The 23,979-nt window shown below is 39.3% G+C and overlaps 1 protein-coding gene across 1 annotated transcript in view; it reads right to left on the reverse strand.

Moving 5' to 3' along the window:
• Positions 1-206: 206 nt before the first annotated feature.
• Positions 207-23,979, reverse strand: part of LOC126237533 (zinc finger protein 879-like) — a 388,958-nt gene continuing 365,185 nt past the window's right edge. Inside the window, exons 9-10 of the mRNA XM_049947716.1 lie at positions 3,157-3,776; positions 207-620 (exon numbers count right to left, since the gene is read on the reverse strand). Of these exons, the coding sequence (XP_049803673.1) occupies positions 3,165-3,776 (612 nt within the window). The 3' untranslated portion in view covers positions 207-620; positions 3,157-3,164. The remainder of the gene's footprint in view (positions 621-3,156; positions 3,777-23,979) is intronic.

The following is a 23,979-nucleotide window of genomic DNA, read 5'->3' on the forward strand; positions in this document are numbered from 1 at the left end:
TTGCAACTGCAACAAATCTTTTTTTTGTACTATTGTTAGACAAAGTTTCACAGAGTTACCTGAATTAAAATAAAAGTATCGGTTTTAAAAACGTGTCATGTGGCAGCCACATTAAAAATACTTTAGTGAGAAAAATAGATGAAGAGAAAAAAATTCATAAATATAAAATTATTTCTGGTCAAATAAAATATTTACAGCTTCACTGTCTTAATATTTCACACATTGTAGTGAAGACACACAATGATGCACCAACAGCTCATATTAAAAATTATGCGAGAAAAAGCATTATATATGTTAATAGTAAAAACCGTCTGACTGGCAGGTATTGTAAATCTATAAAAATGTATGGCACTATGCAACAACAACCATAAACTGTGTAATATACACAAGTATTACTTTCCTATTACCATAGTAAAGCTTTTTAAGAGATTTCACTTAGGAAATATAATAAACGTGTCTTAATGTTAAAAGACACACTAAATATGACAGAACACCTTATTGTTCGCTTGAACAAAACATTAAAGGTTCATGATGTACACAAATCTCTAGTAACATCAGCCATTTCACAGTGCTGAAGGAATCCATTCCAGTCTCATCTGTAACTGCAGTTCCATCGCCACCTATAAAATGAAACTGAGCATGAAATCAAGTCCATATGTTCAGAGGCTCACTTAAAGATTATACTCAGAAGTTTTTCATTGTTTCTTAGATAACAGAATGGTACAGTCTTTGGTGGAAATGCAATAGCACTCACTGCATTGAACTTGAAGAATACAAAACTGCAGAATGGAATTATGATGTGATTAGAAGAAGGAAGGAAGAATTATGGCAGGGGAAAATGGGAGGCTGGCGGCGGGGGTGGGGGGGTTGGGAGGGGTGTACTGCTACTGCACGGGTAGCATCAGTGACATTCATCAGCCAGTAAGATAACTGACTAGTTTCTGTTTGACAATACTGTGTATGTTACGTATGCCCTAGCTTTAATTTCATACAAAAATACTTGGTCTTCCACAATGGTTGGAACAGACAGTTAAATGACTGAGTGAGAAAACAGTAAATTAACTTTATTACTAATATGATGAGGATACATAAAAAAATAGTTTCCAAACAAGTTGGCAAAAATTAATGACTGTGTGCTACAGCAGGATTACTTTACAGTTATAAATGTTATATGGGCAGAGGTTTGATATTATCGAGGAGAAAAAAATATGTAAACCTGCAGGGCACATTTTCAAGTGCATAATAATCTTGAAGTGACTTAGCAAGGTCATCTTCATTTATAGGTGAGTACCAGCCAGCCAGCCGGGGAAAATTCTGTTGAGACAGTGAAAAGGATTCTGATGATAAGAAAGCAGGTATGATCAAGAACTGGAGAAAAAGCTTTAATTAATGCATAGTCTAATGACAAATAATTCACAAAGATCTCCCTCACAAATGAGAAGTAACATTATGCTCTGCTGTAATAAAATAAGAAAATATTCCACACATCTTGTATGTCACACGTTAAAGTCACTCAGTAAATTAAACTCCATTCTGTAAGACTTTGCTGAAGTCACGTTCTGTTAAGTCCCTATCTATTATCTGAGACTGTTGTTGTCGCTCCATATTATGACATTTCTAGAGTGTGGGGTTATTGGCCCCCACCTAACCCCCGTGCTGAAGGGCGTGGATTTTTGTAGAGTTTACTCCCCTAGGAATGCTGCCTTCTATCTCACTTTTGACCCCTCACTGCCTGGCCACACACTGTATGCTTCCACTGCAGGGAACTGTTCGGTCAGTGGGCATCAAGAGTCGATTTCAGCTATAAATAGTGGTGCGAGATCGACACAGTATGGTTGGAATCCAGGCAGCCAGTACACACAGTAGCACAGCCAGTACACACAGTAGACGACTGTGTCAATGGGTGACATAGCGTGAATAAAATAGAAACAAAAACTTTGCTGAACACCCAGAAGCACACTAGTAAAGAATCTTTGCCTGACTGTATTCTTATATTTGGTGACTTGCATGTGTTGTTACGTAAGTTCCGGTCTATTACTCTAAGTTTTGAATGTCTGCTTAATAAAGCGCTAATAAATTTATACTTACCGTAACACCCAAAAGCACATATAACAATAAAAACATCTTTTGCCCAGCAAGAAGTGATATACAAAAATGTTCCATTTTTATTGGTTTTACTATAGTGTTACAATTAATTTCCATTCGAGACATTAAATGAAAAAGAAATTAAATCTGTTTGATAAATGTGTATTTCCCTGTGCAAATTTCATTTCAGGTATACAGACTGGTACAAAATGACATTTTAGAAATTTGGGAGATTGTAGATAATGAAATTCAGAACATTTCGCAGTAAGGAACCTATAGCTGGAAATGTGAAATAAAGTTTCTACATCACTTTGTACGCATTCAGTAAGCTAAACGAAACATTCAAACATTATAGCCTGAAAAAGGTTTACTGACAGTAAAGTACAATCAAACACTGTAAACTGATTCCGTGGATTCATTACGTTACGTAATGTGCTACAGGGAACAATGTATTGTCTGACTCTCTGCAGGATTCTGTGCTCACCTCTGATGGTATCAAATGCTGTAAAGACATACTCAATGACCTCAGGTAGTGTTCCTACTGGTGATGAGTACACAAAGGCCTTTACAAAAGCCCAGAAAAAAAGTCAAGAGGGATGAGATCAGGTGAGTGCACAGACCAAGGGACTGAGAATCCTCTTCTGGTTACTCTCTGCCCGAGACAGGCCCTGGCTCGATGATCAAACTGCGCTGCAATACCGTCAGGCAAGGCATTCTCCAAAAAGTTCAAATACTATGCACAATTCAAATGATCCAGTGAGATGTGTGGTCCAATAAAATGAGCTCCACGATTTCCAGCCTAAGTGTTCACTGAGAATCTCACCTGATAACATCTTGTATAGGATGTGCCTGAATTTTTAAGGAGGTAGTGGTGGCTGTAGAAACTTTATTTCACATTTCCCACTATATGTTTCCTGTATCAAGATGTTCCAAATTTCATTCTCTACAGTCTCCCAAATTTTTAAAATATCACTCTGTGACAACCTGTATTTTGTCTATGTATTACACATAAAGTTTATTCTGATTTAAAATGAAATTCAGAAATAAGTATTAACAATACTTCACACTTACCTCAAAGTTTACTGGTTGGTTGTCATCCTGTTGTGCAGCATATCCATGCTAGGATCTGTGTGGTGTATAGGTGGTATATAATACCCCATGTTGCTTAATGGTAATGCTGCTGGCACATACGAGTGAACATGATACGAATTCATAAGATTTGTCTGTGTAGAAGTTCTATCGACTGCATCCTGGCTACCGTCCTGCTGATGGTGATACATGTTACCAATTGTGGGCATCTTCGCAGCAATGTGATTCATATCACTATTGCCAGTATTGTGAAACACGTTTGACACCGCCACTTTGTTTGTATTAGTATGTGATCCGTACATACTTCCAACAGACATTTTGGCGACGCCTGTGCCAATATTAGGATGGTTCTGGTACAGTACACCTCCCTGTACTACTGGCATTCCACTTGGTCCTAAACCACTATTACTACTACTGTCACCAATACCACTATTCGTGTGATTACTGCTCAAATTGTACGGACCACCAAGAGAAGATACTGACGCAGGTGGTGGCACGGCAGAAACGACAGCTGTCGACGTCATCACACTACCACTTTGCTGTGGTAACATTTTCATACTGTCTGGTGCCATAATACTGCTATGTATTGTGTTTGTGGGAGCCTGTAAATTAAGGAAAAAAATTATTTTATTTGTATCAAACATTGGATATTTGTGTAAGTACCTTCGAGTTTTTTAAGTTCATAGTGTCTTTGACTTAAATATTCCACACATTTTACCTTATGTCGGAAGATGAGAATAAAATTTTCTAAAACCTATTTCATATTTTAAAAAGGCACACAAAACTCTGCACCAAGGCAAACATAATAGACAGCATATGATGGGAAGCAACAAGCTATAGCTTTACTTCCTTGGCTTCACCAGATGAAGGAACCCATAGTTCAGAAATGAGGCCTCATTTACTTTTTCTTTATGTCAGTGCCTGTGATCCTGAGGTTAACAAAATTTTTTCTGTGTTTATTTGACTGTAATTTCATTTTTAAAGTTGTTTCCTTTAAACGATGGAATACTAATTTACCTTAACCACAACACTTTCAGTACAACAGAGAACCTGGACAAAAAGTGTTCAGTAACCTTGGCAATGTCAAATTTACATAAAATCGTAAGCTTCTGATGACTGCCTCCACCATCATTGTCAGGGGCTGTGTCATCATCTTCAACATCTTCAGGTATTAGGCAGGAATTGCCTGTTACGGTACTCATCTCTGTCACGGTCTTCCTCTGTCTCTTCTCCCATGGCACTTATAATTTCATACCTTTAAGGGAAGTCTCTCACTCTCCATTCTTTGTAGATGTTCATTCCATTTTCTTCTGTAATCTAGAATTTTATCATTGAGGCTAAGGATTTGCAGTTCTTCTCTAATATCTTGATTTCTTAGCCTGTCTTCTCTTGTGCAACCTTTAACACCTCTAAAGAATTTCATTTCTTGTGCCTGAAACCGATTTCTTTGCTTCTTGGTAATCACCCATGTCTCACTTCCACAGAGCAGTGTGGGAACTGCAACAGTTTCGTAAAATTTAATTTGAGTGTCTTTCCAAGTTTGTCTTTTAGGTTCCTGTCGATTGTTCCACATACTTGACTGAATTTACTAAGCTCAATTTCAATAGCTCTGCTGTAGCTACATGTCATTTCACACCTGAGGAAACTGAAATGGTTTACTTGCTCTAAAATCTTCTGATCTATTAATATTTGGGTTCTAATTGGTTCTTTCCCCATGAAGGGCATTGTCTTAGTTTTTTGTTTTGAAATTTCCATGTTAAATTTTGCACTTATTTGTTTTAGCAAGTAGATTCCTTTATGAAGGTCATCTTCCTTATGTGCTAGGACCACTGCATCATCAGCATATAGTAAATTATTTAAAAGAATGTTCCGGTCTAAGTAGATGCCTTTCAGAAATTCTGATTTCCATATATGTATTATTTCATTAATGTAGACGTCGAACAAAGTTGGAGAGATGCAACAGCCTTGTCGTACTCCTTCGTTAGTCGGTACCTCATTAGTTGTTTTACCACTGATATCTAGAGTGATATTTGTGTCTCGATATAAACTTTTTATCGCAATTACTAGATGCTTCGGATATCCATGATTTGTCACTATTTCCCAAAGTTTCTGTCTATTGACACTGTCAAAAGCTTTTTTAAAGTCAATAAAAGCAATGTGTGTCGCTTTATTATACTGTCTCCGTTTTTCTATTATTTGCTGTATAATAAAAACTGCACCTATTGTGGAGCGCCCTTTCCTAAAAACCCATTTGTTCCTCATGCAGTACTGCTTCTGCTATGTTTTTAGTCTTGTATTTAAAATCTTAGCACACACCTCGTATGCCGAGTCCAGTAAACTTATTCTTCTATAATTACTGCATAGGCTTTTATCTCCTTTTTTAAAAATTGATATCACTCTAGCTGTTTTCCAGTCTTCGGGAATACTCTTCTCCGTTGAAGAGACGTAGCAGTTGTCGGTATAGCACCATTCCTCCATATTTCAATAATTCGGCATTAATGCCATCTTTTCCTGTTCCTTTTCTATTCTTAAGTGACGTTAGTGCAGACGTTAATTCGTCAGACTGTATTTCATCTAATCCTTCCTCATCTAGTTGTTCAATTTCACTTTCTCGTGCTGTACGACCATACCACAATTCGCTGTAATGATTTACCCACTGTTCTTCTTCAATACTATTTATTTGTGTCTTCTCTCTTTATGTTGTGTTTAAGGTTTTTAAAACCTTATATGCCATTTGTCGTCTTCCGTGCATATCGTGTTCGATATTAGAAATAAACCTATCCCAGTGTTCCTGGTGTGCTTTCCTTAGCATAATTTCTGTTCTTCTTGTAGTATTGTTTGTGTCTGAAGAGGCTCCCACTTACATGTCCAAATGATGGCATCTGATTTGTCGGCTGCATTATACCACGATGACATCACAGAAATATTGCCTATTGACGTGGTGCCCTCTACGTCCACAGATTATGTTTGTGCTCTCTGTACACAATTGCTTGCAGTGCCACCATTCACACAGGGTGCACAGAGTGGTAAACTACAAAAATTCTTCCTGTGTACTCTTTTTTTTTTTTTTAATCACGTGCAAGCTTCAATGCATTGATAAGTGCACAGCTGATGTTTTTATTTAAGTTTTTATCACAAGCTTGAGCAGGATTTTCGTATCTTCGAACATATTCTTATGTTTATTTATCAGACAGTACTTACCCACTACTGATTTTTCAAAATTCCTTTACTTCAGGTGACAGTGATGTTCATCACAGTTATTGGCAACAGTCTGGGACCCCCGTGTAACTGCTGCCAAACATCCCTGGTACTCTAAGGCTGAGCTTATCAATGTCACAAATTTCCAGCCAACCGGTTGCTAATAGAATTTAAAATGTTGCTAACAGAATTTAAAATTCTTTAACTAGTTTTCAACGCCAACTAGGGGTGCCTTCTTCAGAAGAAACTGTTACCTTACCTAACGATATCACAGGAAGTTACATTAATAGCAGGTAGGCATTAGAACAAACACTTAATTTTTACAAATCCTGAGCTCGTCTTTAATAGGTCGCAACATTTCCTCAATTTTTCTGGGTGGCCGATACGCCGATCTGATGCCTTGCCTATTTAGGACTCTCCTCATCTTACTAGTTGTCAAACATCAGAACGCAAGCTGTGCTACCTGTTGGTCCTCCCGGCTTTGTCGAACGGCATCGCACTCGGTTTTCTTGACGACCTTGCCCTAATATCGCAGACTGAGAAGATGTTCCTTCTGAAAACTTTCATCAGATGATTTATCTTGGAGACAAGGTGCACCTTGTCCGATGTAGTCCTGGCTCTGTGTGTTAGGATGTTCAGCATTGCACTCTTCTGACCTGTATAGTGAAAACTACACCCATTGCAACACAGGTCTGTAAGCATTGGTTTTCAATATACAGAAAGGCCAAGTCATCCATCTACTTTCTGTTCGACCGACACATCTCAGGATAAGTATGTGGATTAAGGATGGAAAAGACCTAATTTGGTTTAACAGCGAAATTCAAAAAATTATGAAACAAAGGCTGTTGCACTATTGGTTCAAAAGAGAAAGTGCAAATGATGACAGGATAAAGTTAAGAAATCTTTCGTGCAGGAGAATCATACAGACATACCGTAATTTGACAGGCGCACAGAGTCCCCTATGGATGACATAGTTCTGAGCAGCCCTGACATAGATGAACAATTGAAAGAGTCATCAGGTCTGCATGGAATCCCAATTCAGTTTTATGAAGAGAACTCTACAGCATTGGCCCCTTATGTAGCTTGCATTTATGATGAATCTCTTGCCCAACACAAAGTCCCAAGTGACTTCTGTATATGGGAAGAAACCAATATCCAGAACATCTTGCTGCTGAATCCTTGAATATATTCTCTGCTCGAATATAATAAATATCTTTTAGAAGGGTGAGCTTCTGCCCATAAATCAGCACGGTTTCTATGGATGAAGGGAACAGATGGATTCCATATTCCTATATGACATGGTGACTGACATGGTGCCACCCACACTGGTGACTGTTACCAAAGGTATGAGAATACAGAATAGGTTCCCAGATATGTGAGAGGTTCAAAGACTTCTTAAGTACCAGAACTCAGTATGTTATCCTTAACAGTGAGTGTTCATCAGAGACAAGTGTATTTTCAGGAGTGCCCCAGGGAAGTGTGATAGGACAGCTGTTACTTCCTATATACATAAATGATATGGCCAACAGAGTGAGCAGCAATTTGTGCTGACGATGCTGTGGTGTACGGGAAAGTGTAGTCGTTGAGTGATTATAGGAGGATACAAAATGACTTAGATAAAATTTGTAGCTGATGTGATGAATGGCAGCTAGCTCGAAATGCAGAACAATGTAAGTTAATAGAGATGAGTAAGAAAATCAAACCCATAACATTTGAATACAGCATTGGTAGTGTGCTGCTTGACACAGTCACATCAATTAAATATCTAGGCATAACATTGTAGAGCAATATAAAATGGAATGAGCATGTAAGGATAGCAGTAGGGAACGCGCTCGTCTCTCTATCTGAATGGTCAGCGCTTCTGATTGCCGTGCAGTGGGCCAGAGTTAAATTCCCTGCCAGGTCAGAGATTCTCTCTGCTCATGGACTGGGTGTGTGTTATCATTATTATCATCATCATCATCGACATGCAAGTCACCCAGTGTGGCATCAACTGAAAGGACTTGCAACTCGGCAGCCGAACTGCCCCAGGTGGGGACTCCCAGCCATCAATGCCATATGATCATTTCAGCAGGGAAGGCAAATGGTTGACTTCAATTTATTGGGAAAATTTTTGGAAAGTGTGGTTCATCCTCAATTAAGACCACATTAGGACACAAGTGTGAGTCATTGCTGAGTACTATTCGAGTGTTCGGGATCACACCAGGTGGGATTAAAGGAAGACATCAAGGCAATTTAGAGGTGGGCTGCTATATTTGTCATATTTGTTACTGGTAGGTTCAAACAGCATGCAAGTATTATGGAGACGCTTTGAAGGGAAGGCATTTTTTTTCCCCCCTAGCCGCAATATTGAGAAAATTTAGAGAACTGTAATTTGAGGCTGACTGCAGAACAACTCCACTGCTGGCAACATACAGTTTGTATGAGGAACACACAGATACGATTAGAGGGATCAGGGCTTGTATGGAATCATAGAGGCAGTAATTTCTCTTGTTCTATTTGAAGTGGGACACAAAAGAAAATGACTAGTACTGGTAACAGGGTACCCACTGCCATGCACTACAAAGTGGCTCGTGGAGCATGTATGCAGATGTGGATATGGTCAATGCCACCGCAGCACCTCAATGCCATGTGGTCAGATTAAAAACACATTGATACGACATCTGAAGAAGCAGGATGGACAGACGGGGAAACAGTGGTCAAACCATGGTTGTTCCATTGGTCATTGCATAATACCTGTAACTTCCACTACATAAAAATATGTGGTCCTCAGGTTGCACTGGGATAATTTTAAGATTTCAGGTGAGAAGCCAACAGTCTTAATGTTTCTTTTATTGGTACTTTCATAAACAAGACCTCATAGATTTTTAATGTGGTACTGCAGTAGCCGACAATTGGTGCTATTAACTTAGATAAACACTTTGCCACAGTGTATATACGAAAGCTGACAGCACCCACAACTGAGTGGTACACCATATTTGTGTATTTTAGGCAGACCATACACAACCTGGGTGCCCTAGGAGCACTTGGCCACAAATTCTTCACAAGTTCGTCAGAGAGGTGAGAGTTCGTTAACAGCTTCCCTGTCTTCCAGCTCACTGACAATGTCGCATCTCATTTAAGAATCTTGTGTCTGCAGTTTCCTGCAATAGACTCAGTTAGTTAGGATTATCAGTTACACTGAGGAGAACCATATCATTCCCCTTGTCAGCCAGTGTTGTTGTTGTTGTTGTTGTTGTTGTTGTTGTTGTTGTCTTCAGTCCAGAGACTGGTTTGATGCAACAATCCATGCTACTCTATCCTGTGCAAGCTTCTTCATCTCCCAGAACCTACTGCAAGCTACATCCTTCTGAATCTGCTTAGTGTATTCACCTCTTGGTCCCCCTCTATGATTTTTTGCCCTCCAATACTAAAATAGTGATCCCTTGATGCCCCAGAACATGTCATACCAACCAATTCCTTCTTCTCCCCAATTCCATTCAGTACCTCCTCATTAGTTATGTGATCTACCCATATAATCTTCAGCATTCTTCTGTAGCACCAAATTTCGAAAGCTTCTATTCTCTTCTTGTCCAAACTATTTATCATCCATGTTTCACTTCCATACATGGCTACACTGCAAACAAATACTTTCAGAAACGACTTCCTGACACTTAAATCTGTATTCGATGTTAACAAATTTCTCTTCTTCAGAAACGCATCCCTTGCCATTGCCAGTCTACATTTTATATCGTCTTTACTTCAACCATCATCAGTTATTTTGCTCCCCAAATAGCAAAACTCATTTACAACTTTAAGTATCTCATTTCCCAATCTAATTCGTCAGCATCACACGATTTAATTCGACTTTTAATTCGACTACATTCCATTATCCTCATTTTGCTTTTCTTGATGTTCATCTTATATCCTCTTTCCTTAATCTATCTTCTAAGATAGGTCATAGGGTCAGTATTATCTCACGTGTTCAACATTTCTATGGAATCCAAACTAATCTTCCCCGAGGTTGCCTTCTGCCAGTTTTTCCATTCGTCTTTAAAGAATTCATGTTAGTATTTTGCAGCCGTAACTGACAGCTCAATAAATTTCACATCTGTCAACACCTGCTTTCTTTGGGATTGGAACTATTATATTCTTCTTGAAGTCTGAGGGTATTTCACTTGTCTCATACATCTTGCTCACCAGATGGTAGAGTTTTGTCAGGACTGGCTGTCCCAAGGGTATCAGTAGTTCTAATGGAATGTTGTCTACTCCGGGGGCCTTGTTTCGACTCAGGTCTTTCAGTACTCTGTCAAACTCTTCGCACAATATCCTATCTCCCATTTCATCTTCATCCACATTCTCTTACATTTCCAAAACATTGTCCTCAAGTACATTGCCCTTGTATGGACCCTCTATATACTCCTTCCACCTTTCTGCTTTCCCTTCTTTGCTTAAAACTGGGTTTCCATCTGAGGTCTGCTTCATTTATTGCTTCTCCTTTCATTAATTAAATTCAATATTTCTCCTGTTATCCAAGGATTTATACTAGCCATTGTCTTTTTAACTACTTGATCCTGTGCTGTCTTCAGTATTTCATCTCTCAAAGCTACCCATTCTTCTTCTACTGTATTTCCTTCCCCTGTTCTTGTCAATCGTTCCTTAATGCTCTCTCTGAAACTCTCTATAACCTCTGGTTTAGTCAGTTTATCCAGGTCCCATCTCCTTAAATTCCCACCTTTTTGTAGTTTCTTCAGTGGTTCTCTTTTCTCCAAAGGTCTCTTTAATTTTCCTGAAGGCAGTATCTATCTTACCCCTAGTGATATATGCCTCTACATCCTTACATTTGTCCTCTAGCCATTCCTGCTTAGCCATTTTGCACTTCCTGTCGATCTCATTTTTGAGACATTTGTATTCCTTTTTGCCTGCTTCATTTATTGCTTCTCCTTTCATCAATTAAATTCAATATTTCTTCTGTTATCCAAGGATTTATACTAGCCATTGTCTTTTTAACTACTTGATCCTGTGCTGTCTTCAGTATTTCATCTCTCAAAGCTACCCATTCTTCTTCTACTGTATTTCCTTCCCCTGTTCTTGTCAATCGTTCCTTAATGCTCTCTCTGAAACTCTTTATAACCTCTGGTTTAGTCAGTTTATCCAGGTCCCATCTCCTTAAATTCCCACCTTTTTGTAGTTTCTTCAGTTTTAATGTACAGTTCATAACCAATAGATTGTGATCAGAGTCCACATCTGCCCTTGGAAATGTATTACAAATCAAAACCTGGTTCCTAATATAGTGCCCCCAGAATTTTATGAAAGTCTGGAGACACTTGTATTCCAGCCGTTTCGAACACGCGATTTTAAAGCAGGGCGTAAGGATGAGCATGGGATACTGCACCCATTTATTGTTTGTGCAGGCGAAACTGGAAGGGAGATAATTCATCGGTGCTGGCCAGTGTTCAGCGCAAACTGCCAAGAATAAGCAAATACAGCCCGGAAGCTCTGTGGCCGGCTGCAAAGAGTAATGTAGCATTGTATTGTTAAAAAACAAATGGAGAGACTCGACATAGTGACTGTTTATTAGATGTTGAACTGCTGTTGAGAGTACGTGGACTGGATGTGGATAGTCAACAACGATAAAAGCTTATGTATTAATTTTGTTCAAAAATGTGTGATTAACTGATTCTGGCTGCCCAGTAATGTGTGGGCTTTTGTCATATAGATTAGTTGTTTTTTTGTACAAAGTGGAAATAAATATGTTCTGTGCATTGAATGATATTCCAAGAGGTGCGTATTTTTTAAATAAGAAGAGAGAGAGCGAGAGAGTGAAAATTTCCCCTTCCTAGCAGTGAAATCTTTTGAGAAACGTCCGGTGCTAGCAGAAGACATCGGCGCTGCAAGAAAGCAGAACCAGCATTCTTCAACAAGTAAGTCCACGAAAACACTTAAGCTGTATAGAGAGAGCTTAACATTACACCGGGCCACCGCAAGAATGTGGCGACTGTAAAGAAAGGTCCTGAGAAAGAAGGGGAAATATTAAAAAAAAAAGTTGGGAGTTGCCATAGCAACCGATAACAGTGAGACTGAAGAGCGATTCCACGATACTTATCCAGAAATATCATGTTGATAAAGGGTAAATGATTAAGGGAATCAAGAAAATCGCACAACGCTTCAGTTAGTCTCAAATCGCCGCCTCTGCCGTCTACAAACCCTGACGCCGCTGCACACCAATGCCGACCCCATCGTATACCAACGCCAGCGCCACCGTACATCAATGCCGACGTTGCATCGCACCAAAGCCAACGTCCACTAAAACCGCCGCCGCCGTCCACCTACGCCGACACTGCCATCCACCAACGCCAACGCCGCCATACACCAACGCCAACGTCACATCACACCAACGCCGACGCAGCCATCCACAAAAACTGATGCCATCCATCAACACTGATGCCGCCGTACACTGGTGCCGACGCCGCCTTCCACCGACGCCGGGTGAGCTACTACTGACATTTGATTGTGAAGTGTGGGGGGTTGTGGAAATAAGTGAGTGTACTTTTAATGACAACTAGATTAAAGGCAAAACAAAACACAATGGAAAAAGAACATCAATCCATAGAGTCTGTTGGGGCTATGGGAATTGAAAAACAGGGGCCAGATTTAGGCAAATTAATGAGGTTTATCAAAGCGCAGTTTGAATCACAGAATACAACACAGGGCGAACTGAAGGCAGAATTAAACTCTAAATTAGATTTGCAAAACACAAAACTAGAGGCTCAAGTTAATATCCTAAGTAATCAGATGCAAGAATGGAAAAAAGAATTGAAAAAAGAATTGTCCAATTCCCTGAGTGAACAGACAAATATTTTATTTAAGGATTTAGAACAAAGAAATGAAGCTCATCTAAAAGGGTTAGTTCAAAAATTAGAATACAATGTAGACTGTAAATGTAGTAATTTGGAAACACAATTTAACGAAAAATACGACTGTTTGAAAAATGTATGTAATGTTACATTTGATGTGGTCGAACGAGAATTAACTACGCTAAAAACCAATGTCCAGAAACAAGATAAGTTGCTCCCCCTAGTACAGGCGCAAATTTCAGGGGTCAAATAACGGGTGGAAACCGTAGAACAGAACTTCAAAGAAAAGTTAATGACTGCAGAGCTTATAAATTTGAATGGCTTAGAAGAACAATTAGAAGAATTAATACGATGAAAGGTTGAAGAGAAACTAAGTGTTGATATCTCTTTGCCTATGGTAACTTCCGATTTAGATAACACCAAGAAAGACAGAAATGTTGAGGAAAGAATTCAAGCTTATGCAGGAGTAACTAGAGAAAGGCACAGATTCCCCTAAATATTATATTAAATAAGGACATGGTAACTGATTCGCAATGGGAATCAAATTCAGGCTTGTCGAGGCAGTTTCCTAAATTCAAACCAGACGGGGAGGTACACCCCACCCATTTCTTAAAACGGTTTAACCAAGCCATACCTAAAAGTTGGGAGGATGCTAAGAAAATAGAGTTTGCGGCAGGTTATTTGGAGGGTGAAGCTTCAGAATGGGGCACAGTAAATATTGAAAACTTCACATCCTGGGAAGATTTTCAGAGAAAGTTTAAGGAAAAATATTGGTCTTCAAGTGCACAAGAGAAGTTGATCTCAGATTTGTGGGATCCTAAATACTATAGTAATGCCTGGGGTACAATGCGCAAGTATTTTGACTGGCATTTGACGAGGGCGAAATATTTAGATCGACCAATGGAAGAAGAGGGATTAGTTAGAATTTTAATAAGACGTCTACCTACTTATGCTAGAAAAGATATTCTATGCAGTAGGTGGAAAACAGTGGAGGAACTGTTCTCCTTTGTAGATGCACTCGATGCAGTCAATAAAGACAGGAACGAGAACTTGCATGCGTAAGAAAATCCGAATTTTTGGAGGAGTAATATGAATCAGTCCACCAACCTAGCAGGAATGTAAACAGAGGGGGTTGCTCACGAGGACCATTAACGTCCAACCTCGGTCCAGTAACTACGCAGGAATTCGTGCCCAGCAACAGCTGTGGAACAGGGGTAACGCAGTTCCATCATTTGGAAATCGTCCCATGGTTGCTACCTGTGAAGAAAATGTGGAGCGATCTGGACCCAAGGCCAGGGCCCAGGTTGTCAAAATACATTGAAAGGCCTAAATAAGAGGCTACAGGTTTCCTTTATCCATGAAGTACCTACCACGGAGTGGCTACTGCTAGAGGAAACAAACAAAATAACTACGCCACCACAACCTATTATAACAGGCGAGATAGAAAACCACAAAGTAGACATATTCATCAATTCTGGTGGTGAAGTATCACTTATTTCTAATGAATACTTTAATACACTCCTGGAAATGGAAAAAAGAACACATTGACACCGGTGTGTCAGACCCACCATACTTGCTACGGACACCGCGAGAGGGCTGTACAAGCAATGATCACACGCACGGCACAGCGGACACACCAGGAACCGCGGTGTTGGCCGTCGAATGGCGCTAACTGCGCAGCATTTGTGCACCGCCACCGTCAGTGTCAGCCAGTTTGCCGTGGCATACGGAGCTCCATCGCAGTCTTTAACACTGGTAGCATGCCGCGACAGCGTGGACGTGAACCGTATGTGCAGTTGACGGACTTTGAGCGAGGGCGTATAGTGGGCATGCGGGAGGCCGGGTGGACGTACCGCCGAATTGCTCAACACGTGGGGCGTGAGGTCTCCACAGTACATCGATGTTGTCGTCAGTGGTCGGCGGAAGGTGCACGTGCCCGTCGACCTGGGACCGGACCGCAGCGACGCACGGATGCACGCCAAGACCGTAGGATCCTACGCAGTGCCGTAGGGGACCGCACCGCCACTTCCCAGCAAATTAGGGACACTGTTGCTCCTGGGGTATCGGCGAGGACCATTCGCAACCGTCTCCATGAAGCTGGGCTACGGTCCCGCACACCGTTAGGCCGTCTTCCGCTCACGCCCCAACATCGTGCAGCCCGCCTCCAGTGGTGTCGCGACAGGCGTGAATGGAGGGACGAATGGAGACGTGTCGTCTTCAGCGATGAGAGTCGCTTCTGCCTTGGTGCCAATGATGGTCGTATGCGTGTTTGGCGCCGTGCAGGTGAGCGCCACAATCAGGACTGCATACGACCGAGGCACACAGGGCCAACACCCGGCATCATGGTGTGGGGAGCGATCTCCTACACTGGCCGTACACCACTGGTGATCGTCGAGGGGACACTGAATAGTGCACGGTACATCCAAACCGTCATCGAACCCATCGTTCTACCATTCCTAGACCGGCAAGGGAACTTGCTGTTCCAACAGGACAATGCACGTCCGCATTTATCCCGTGCCACCCAACGTGCTCTAGAAGGTGTAAGTCAACTACCCTGGCCAGCAAGATCTCCGGATCTGTCCCCCATTGAGCATGTTTGGGACTGGATGAAGCGTCGTCTCACGCGGTCTGCACGTCCAGCACGAACGCTGACCAACTGAGGCGCCAGGTGGAAATGGCATGGCAAGCCGTTCCACAGGACTACATCCAGCATCTCTACGATCGTCTCCATGGGAGAATAGCAGCCTGCATTGCTGCGAAAGGTGGATATACACTGTACTAGTGCCGACATTGTGCATGCTCTGTTGCCTGTGTCTATGTGCCTGTGGTTCTGTCAGTGTGACCATGTGATGCATCTGACCCCAGGAATGTGACAATAAAGTTTCCCCTTCCTGGGACAATGAATTCACGGTGTTCTTATTTCAATTTCCAGGAGTGTACATTAAAAACTAAAAGTAATTTACCTGTTTTACCAGTAACTGGGGTATACATAGTTGGTATAGAAGAAATAAGAGTAAGGTTGTTAAATACAAAACCTTGGCACACTGCCGTATAAGTGATACGACATTTTGACAACCTTTGCTAGTAGTGGTAGACATAAATTGAGACACTGTTTGGTTTAGACTGGTTAATCGATTTTAATGTTATACTAAATTTCGATGAGAACTGTATTTATGTGGGGGAACCTGAGAATAAACATTGCATGAAGTTTATGATGGACAGTGATGTGTATAAGCAAACATCTGAACACCAAAGTTTACAATTAACCGCGTCAGCTCAGTTGTCTCCAGAGATAGAGTTAACTAATACTGCATGTCCACAAGACGACTTTCACAAAGAGGTAAGTGTATCTGAAGTGTTAAATATTGAACAGCAAATGGATTTAGTGAAAATATTGTCTAAATACCATTCAGTATTTTCAGAGAATCCGGGTACCGTTAGCGATTATGTTTGCAAATTTAAGATAAAGGACGAGACCCCGTTTTTTTGCAAACCATACCCTATACTTATAAGTCTTAAAGAAGCGGTTAGGGAGGAGATTAATAAAATGATTGATCAAGATATAATAGAAAGGAGTATGAGTGTCTATAATAATCCCTTAGTAGTAGTGAAAAACGCTACAGGGGGAGTGAGAGTGGTGCTAGATGCACGCACTCTCAACCGTCATATTGAAACCGAAAGAGATCGTCTGGTTAATATAGATGAATTATTAACTAAATTTAAGGATGCACAGTATTTTAGCTCCGTTGATCTGATGGCTGGGTACTGGCAAATCCGGTTACATCCCGATTCAAAAACGTATACAGATATTTTGTTAAACGGAAAATCTTACCACTTTAATGTACTACATTCTGGACTAAATATATCAGTATCGGTATTTATAAGAGCACTTGATAAGGCTATTGGATGAGAGTTATTGAAATAACTAGTTATTTAAGTGGATGACATCTTAATTATTTCACCTACTTGGGGAGAACATTGTAGGACACTGAAAAACAACTTTGCAGTGATTTAAGGAAAAGGGTATCACCTTAAAGTTAAGTACCATATTTACTCGAATCTAAGCCGCACCTGAAAAATGAGACTCGAAATCAAGGAAAAAAAATTTTCCCGAATCTAAGCCGCACCTGAAATTTGAGACTCGAAATTCAAGGGGAGAGAAAAGTTTTAGGCCGCATCTCCAAATCGAAACAAAGTTGGTCCATTGTAATATGAGACACAATTTAGGTCGAATGAAAGACGATACAGCTACAGTAGTTTGGTTCGAGTCGTAAGCTTAGCAGTTAAGCTTTACCAGGTAGCCATTGCTTTGCGTCAGGCGCTCCGTCCGCATTTATACGGGTACCTTCCTTTTTCACTTGCTTCGTCTGGTTTGAATTGATTGCATTTTTCTTTTATCTGATAAGCATCGTTTTCTTTGTTATAGGGGTTTACGTCACTCTAAGCTGAAAATGCATTACTGTACTGTGTCATGCATTGTTTGTCGCATTCTGATAGTGCGTGTTTACGGCTTGTCGCCGCTCACGGCATGGCTTGCTTTTGTGCGCGCTACCGCCGCTTACAATTTTTAAAAATAAAGAAGAGAGGAATCGTTTCATTAGCGAAACAATGGCAAGAGACTGCTATTTGTTGTTACTTACACTGCTGCTTTCTTTGACAAGAGCCAAATAATAGACTACGTATGATAGAAGATGTTCTGAACGAGAGTTTAGCGAAAATTTTTCTGCGTTTGAAAATCTTTGCAGGCGCCTCTTTAGTACATTACATTCTGCACAGAAATTAGAGTAATCTTAGATTTAAAAATCTAGTCAATTGCCGTGCTTCATTTCTGACTGTATCACTATTAGGCATAAGAATAATACGAATATAAACATGACATGATATGTATATTCTTCCTTGTTTGCTGTTGTCTCACTCTAGTTTCGTAGTTTATTAGGCAGACAGGACGTAAATGAGATAGCAGCAAACACGAAACAATTCATGGCAAAATGTTTATATTCGTATTATTCTTATGGTGAAGAGAATACTGCATGTGATTCACAATTCATAAAAGTTCCTATTAGCAACCATCTCTTCTCACAGGTAGGAAAAAATTCAGTATTACAGAGTTGGGCATATTGACAAACATTCCAAACATCTTGCCAGTCGGATTTTCGTAGTACATTGAAATGCTGCTGCATTCGAAGATGAACAATAACGGAATTTGTATTTACTTCGTTGGATAATGTATGAAAATGCAGTGGACGAAACTCGAGGCAGAGAAAAAAACTCATCTTTTACCTTTTTTTTTAATTTATTTACTGACAGAGGTTTTGGTGCCAGTATTTATCTTTGTGCCTACAAAGCATGTCTGTGTAGTGCTACATATATTCGACGGCAGAAGTTAATTGTGGCGGCACCCACCAACAGTTTTCAGAACTCCTGCTTGCTTTGCACTCGATTCTAAGCCGCAGTCGGTTTTTGGATTACAAAAACCGGAAAAAAAGTGCGGCTTGGATTCGAGTAAATACGGTAAATTTCACTTTGCGAGGCAGAAATTAAAGTTTTTAGGACACATCGTGGGAGTAAAAGGCATTAAACCAGACCACGAGAGAATCGAGGCTATTAAAAACTGTCCATCTCCTCAAAACGTTAAACAACTAAAAGGGTTTCTGGGAATGACAGGTTATTATAGATGCAATGTGCAAAGCCAAGAAATGAACGACCCCAGACTATTAAGATTATTACTTAAGGTATATCACGTTATTGGGACCAAGGGACCCAAGAAGCCTTTGACAAACTAAAACAATCTTTAGTAATTGCGCTTATCTTACAACATCCCATAATGAATGAACCTTTTAAGATAGCAAATGATGCATAAGATTACGGTATTGCAGCACAATTATTACAAGAGGAATGTGGGATAGAAATCTATGATCATAGATCTATAGCATTTATTAGACGAAGCTTAAAAAAGCATGAACGAAATTATACTGCTACCGAGAAAGAATTGCTAGCGATAGTGTGGAGTATACAAAAGTTCCAAACTTTGATATGGGGTTCGGAAATCTACATTTATACCGACCACCAGGCTTTTTCATTCCTAATGAGTAGCAGATTATTACACAGTAGACTAATGAGGTGGATGTTGTTTTTAACAGAATATGATATTAAAATACAATATATAAGAGGATCAGAGAATATAGTACCCGATGCTTTGTCACGACTACATCAAAACATGAAAGACAATGTACAGAAGGACCTGGGGTAGTTTTCGTGATCAATTTTATAACAACAGAATATCCAACCAGGGAAGTACACGAGTTAGCCCAAACGATAACGGAAAATATTAAACATGACCCTTATTTTACAGAGATCTATGACATGTATATAAGAGAGTCATTACCGGTAAACAAAAGGGAACAGTGGGAGGTAACAAATCACAACTTGTTCTGGAGAAACAGCAAAGAGTCAAGCTATTGGCAGCTCTGTATACCACAAACAGCAGAGTCCAAATTAATACAGTCGGGGTGTATACGGGGACAAGGAAAAAAGATTCCCGGATTATTCCCGGATATACCGTTTAAAAAAAATGCTTTTTCCCACCCGAAAATACACTTTTTCTGTGCTAAGTGTCAGTAAGTTTTCCGTAGATTTTCCCTCGGAACTGTAAAACTTATCAATCCTTTGAATAGTTAACGTTTTATACAATCACGTAGAACTTCCTGGAAAAAAAAAAAAAAAAAAGGATGGGGCAGAGAAATTTTGGAGAGACTTTTAATAAAAAAGGAGAGAAGTTTTGGAAAGACCTTTGATTTGCAGCAATATATACACTGCATATTTTCGTATTACGAAAGTATAAATTCGAATTGCACCAAACACAGCGCGTTAGTTTCCGGAACGTTGAAACCGAGGTTGCGATGTCCTTTTGTAAGCGAGTCATCTCTCAAGCCACGAGATCTCGCCAGCCGATGACAGCAGCTATTCAGAGCATAGACACATGTTATAGTCAGCCAATAGTAAGATCACTGGTTACATGCGAACACACGAGAGGAAAAGTTAACGGTTTACACTAATGTACACAGTACCGTAGGATGGATCATACAGGAAGAGAAGAATCCAGTTTGAGATTGAAATTGAAATACTCGTGCAAGTTTCCCGGATGCAGGAGTAGTTATTATGTAAAAACAAATTCCAAACACAAGAATAAACATTTCTATAAATTTCCAGCTGCATCAAAAAGTGAGACTTTAAAGAAGTGGAAATTGATCTGTAATATAGATGAAGGTGTCAACTGTAGTTATTATTATGTGTGTGAGGATCATTTTTATGAAGCAGATTTTGTGAACTTTACTAGATACAGGCTAAATCCTGGTGTTATACCAAAGCACATGGAATTGGTGTTGTATCACCCTCCCCCCACCCATCTGTGTTACACTGGTGGTGGTGGTGGTGGTGGTGGTGGTGGCGGCGGTGGTTTCACCACATCGGGTGCAAATATAAGTGTGCACGAGACAGGTCACAAAGCAAAATCTACAGTAATACAACGAAGCAGTCCCCCTTTACAGAGCACAGATGATGGTGAGTACAGCTTTTTATCCTCACCTGTTTATGATGTTGAAAGTAGTCCAGATGTAATTGGATCTGGCGTTTCTAAACGTGATTTAACTCCAAGAAAACACAAAATGTATAAACTGCATAGAATTACAGTTTCCAGAGTGTGTAAATTGAAAAAACAGCTACAGAATGAGAGGAATAAATTGAAAATTCTAAAAGAGTTGTATGATGACAGGAAATTTCAGTTAATTGAAGAAGAGTTGAATGATGTGACTAAAACTTTTATTAATAGTCAGTTAAGAAATGCCAATATGCAGTCCACAGCAGTACGGTGGTCTATACAAGATACGGCATTTGCTTTATCTATTTTTAAGTGTAGTCCCCGGTTGTACAGATATTTGGCCACATACTTCTCCCTTCCATCTGTCAGGCTGCTCGAGTGAGTGCTTTCCCACATACCATTCAATACAGGACTTAATCCAGCTTTATTAAACTTTTTAGCAAGGGAAGTAAGTAATATGCATGAAAATGACAAGTATTGTGCTCTACTTTGTGATGAAATGTCTCTGGATGATGGTATGTACTATGATGCACACAAACAGCTAATCTATGGGTATCAGGACTTGGGTCATTTAGGATGTTCACCTGTAGCTGCTAGTCAAGCATTGGTTTTTATGCTGAAAGGCATTCACAGAACTTGGAAACAAGTTCTAGCATATTACTTTACCGCAACCACGCAACCACTTTCCACTACACCCATTTGAAATCACTCATTGTTCACATCATAAGTGAACTACAGAATATTGGGTTCAAAGTGGTTTGTACTGTATGTGACCAGAATGCAACAAACCAAAAGGCCCTTAAGCAACTGTGTGAAGCAAAGTTGTTGAAGCCCAGTATATTTCATTTTGTCATCAATAATCAACCAATTGTTACCATTTATGATGTACAACATCTGCTCAAAACACTAGAAATGCTTTGATAGATAATAAAATTCAATTTGAACCTCACAAAGCAGCAAAGTTTGAGTACATCAGTACAGTGTTCTTTTTGGATAAAAAAACAGTTCAAAACTCTATCCAAATTAAAAGCACAACACTTTAACTTTTCTGATTGCCATGTCAAAATGAAGGTAAAAGTTGCTGCTGCAGAAATGAGCCATACTGTTGCAGCTGCAATTGAAACATATGTTTCTACTCACACATTACCATCGGAAGCTATACACACAGCTGAGTTTGCGAAAAAGATAGATAATCTATTTGATTCACTCAACAGTAATGAGCAATATCTCAGAGATGGGAAACAATTTAGGTGTGCTTTATCAGAAAATTCGCCACATTTAGAAATGTGGTATAGCATATTGAGGGAAATAGGCAGCTGGCACATAATAGATTTAAAAACGGGAAGAAACAAGACTAATATGTTTAGCATCGTAAAAGGTTGGCAGAATACATTACAGTCTATCATTTTCTTGTGGAAGACCTTGAAAGTGGTTGGCTTTAAGTACTTAAATTTAAAGGCGTTCAATCAAGATGCTTTAGAAAATTTCTTTTGTTGTATAAGACATGGTATTGCTAATACAAACCCAACTTGTTTTCAGTTTGTACAAGCTCTGAAGACTTGTGTTGTCAATCATATGACTTTGCCTTTCAAAGCCATGAGTGTAAGTAACTGTGAAAATGATGATTACACTCCCTTGAGCAGTTTGTGTCACTTTTTGGCACCTAGTGGTAGAAGTGAACATTTAAGTGAATGTGAGATGAAAGATACTGATACACCTGAGCAAATTTATTCTTACTCAGATGGTATCATCGAGTCTGTAGAAGATCAACAATCCTTAGACTATGTAGCAGGCTATGTACTAAAAGCCATAGATGTACCAGATGATTGTGACACATGTAATACCAGTCTCTACTTCTCTGTTGTGACTGAAAATCATTTGTTTACCTCATTTAAAGAGAATAGTGAGGAGCATTCTCATTTGAAATATGCAAGTGAAAGAGTCATGATTTTCCTAAGGGCACTCCATGATCAGCTGTATGAGTATCTAAATAGTCATGGTCACACAACAAGACTACATGATAATTTAAAAAAAAAAAAAAAAAAAAAAAAAAAAAAAAAAAAAAAAAAAAAAAATTGTTCTGTCTCATACAACACTTTGTAATAAACATGACACTGAAGAGAGACTTCTGAAGACAAGTATTCAATTTATAATATACAAGTATGCGAAAGAAAATAAATTTACAAGCAAGAGGAAATTGTGTATGCAACAACTTAAAAAGAAGTTCAAATCATGTTAAAAGACTTTGTATTTCAGTGTTTATTATGTGTACAATGAGAGTAAGCTCCCTATACATATACAAATGTTGTGTTAAAAGCAGAGAATTACATGTTCTTGTATCAAAATCAGGCCTTTGATTTGTTATGACAAAATCTGGTAATTCAGCAGGAACATAACTTAACACTTTCTAGATGTGATGATTGGACTCCAAAAGTATAATGAATAAAGTGCTGTCAAGGGGAATTTGTGTTAATTTTCAGTAGTGTACCAACAAAGTTTTCAAAGAGGAAGTAAATAAATAAAAATGTTAAAAACAAATGTTGTACCAGCATCTTCTTTCATTATTTAAACATGATGGGTGTTGCCAAAATAACAGCCAAGTTGGGGAAAAAAGAAAAAAAAATGTTATGTGTTGCAGTTCATTTTCTTTGTATGTGTCATTGGCAAAAACATTTTGGCTACATTCATGGAGTGTCTACCTGCTCTGCTCCCAATTTGTTTTTCAGTTGATGTAAAGTAGTATTTTGTGTGTTTCATAAATTTATTTGAATTGTGCAGAAGTTCAATTTCGGATGACTGAATATCCATAAATAACAATCAACAGAAAAAATAAAAAATCGGATTTTGTAGACTTTACAGTACATCCTTGGTTTGTAGCACAGATTTATTTTTTTTTTTTTAAATGACCTCTTGGTCAACCTTTAGCTGTGTAGTTATTTTTAGTCTGACATGTGCTAAAGCTCGTTTATTTCCACATGATAATGGCCACACGGCCAAAATCGCAATATTGAGTTTTACAAAAAAATTTCACAGTCAAAAGGTGACGTCGTAATTTACGAAAATTTTCACAATGTAAACTGCAGCTACGAGTAGTTAATGTTTGTTTTTGATTGAGATTTCTTTTATATATTACTTTGCAAGATCTCAAAAACCTTTATTACTGCACTATGCGGC

The sequence above is a fragment of the Schistocerca nitens genome, chromosome 2, assembly GCF_023898315.1.
Source record: "Schistocerca nitens isolate TAMUIC-IGC-003100 chromosome 2, iqSchNite1.1, whole genome shotgun sequence".
In the NCBI taxonomy this organism is placed as follows: domain Eukaryota; kingdom Metazoa; phylum Arthropoda; class Insecta; order Orthoptera; family Acrididae; genus Schistocerca; species Schistocerca nitens.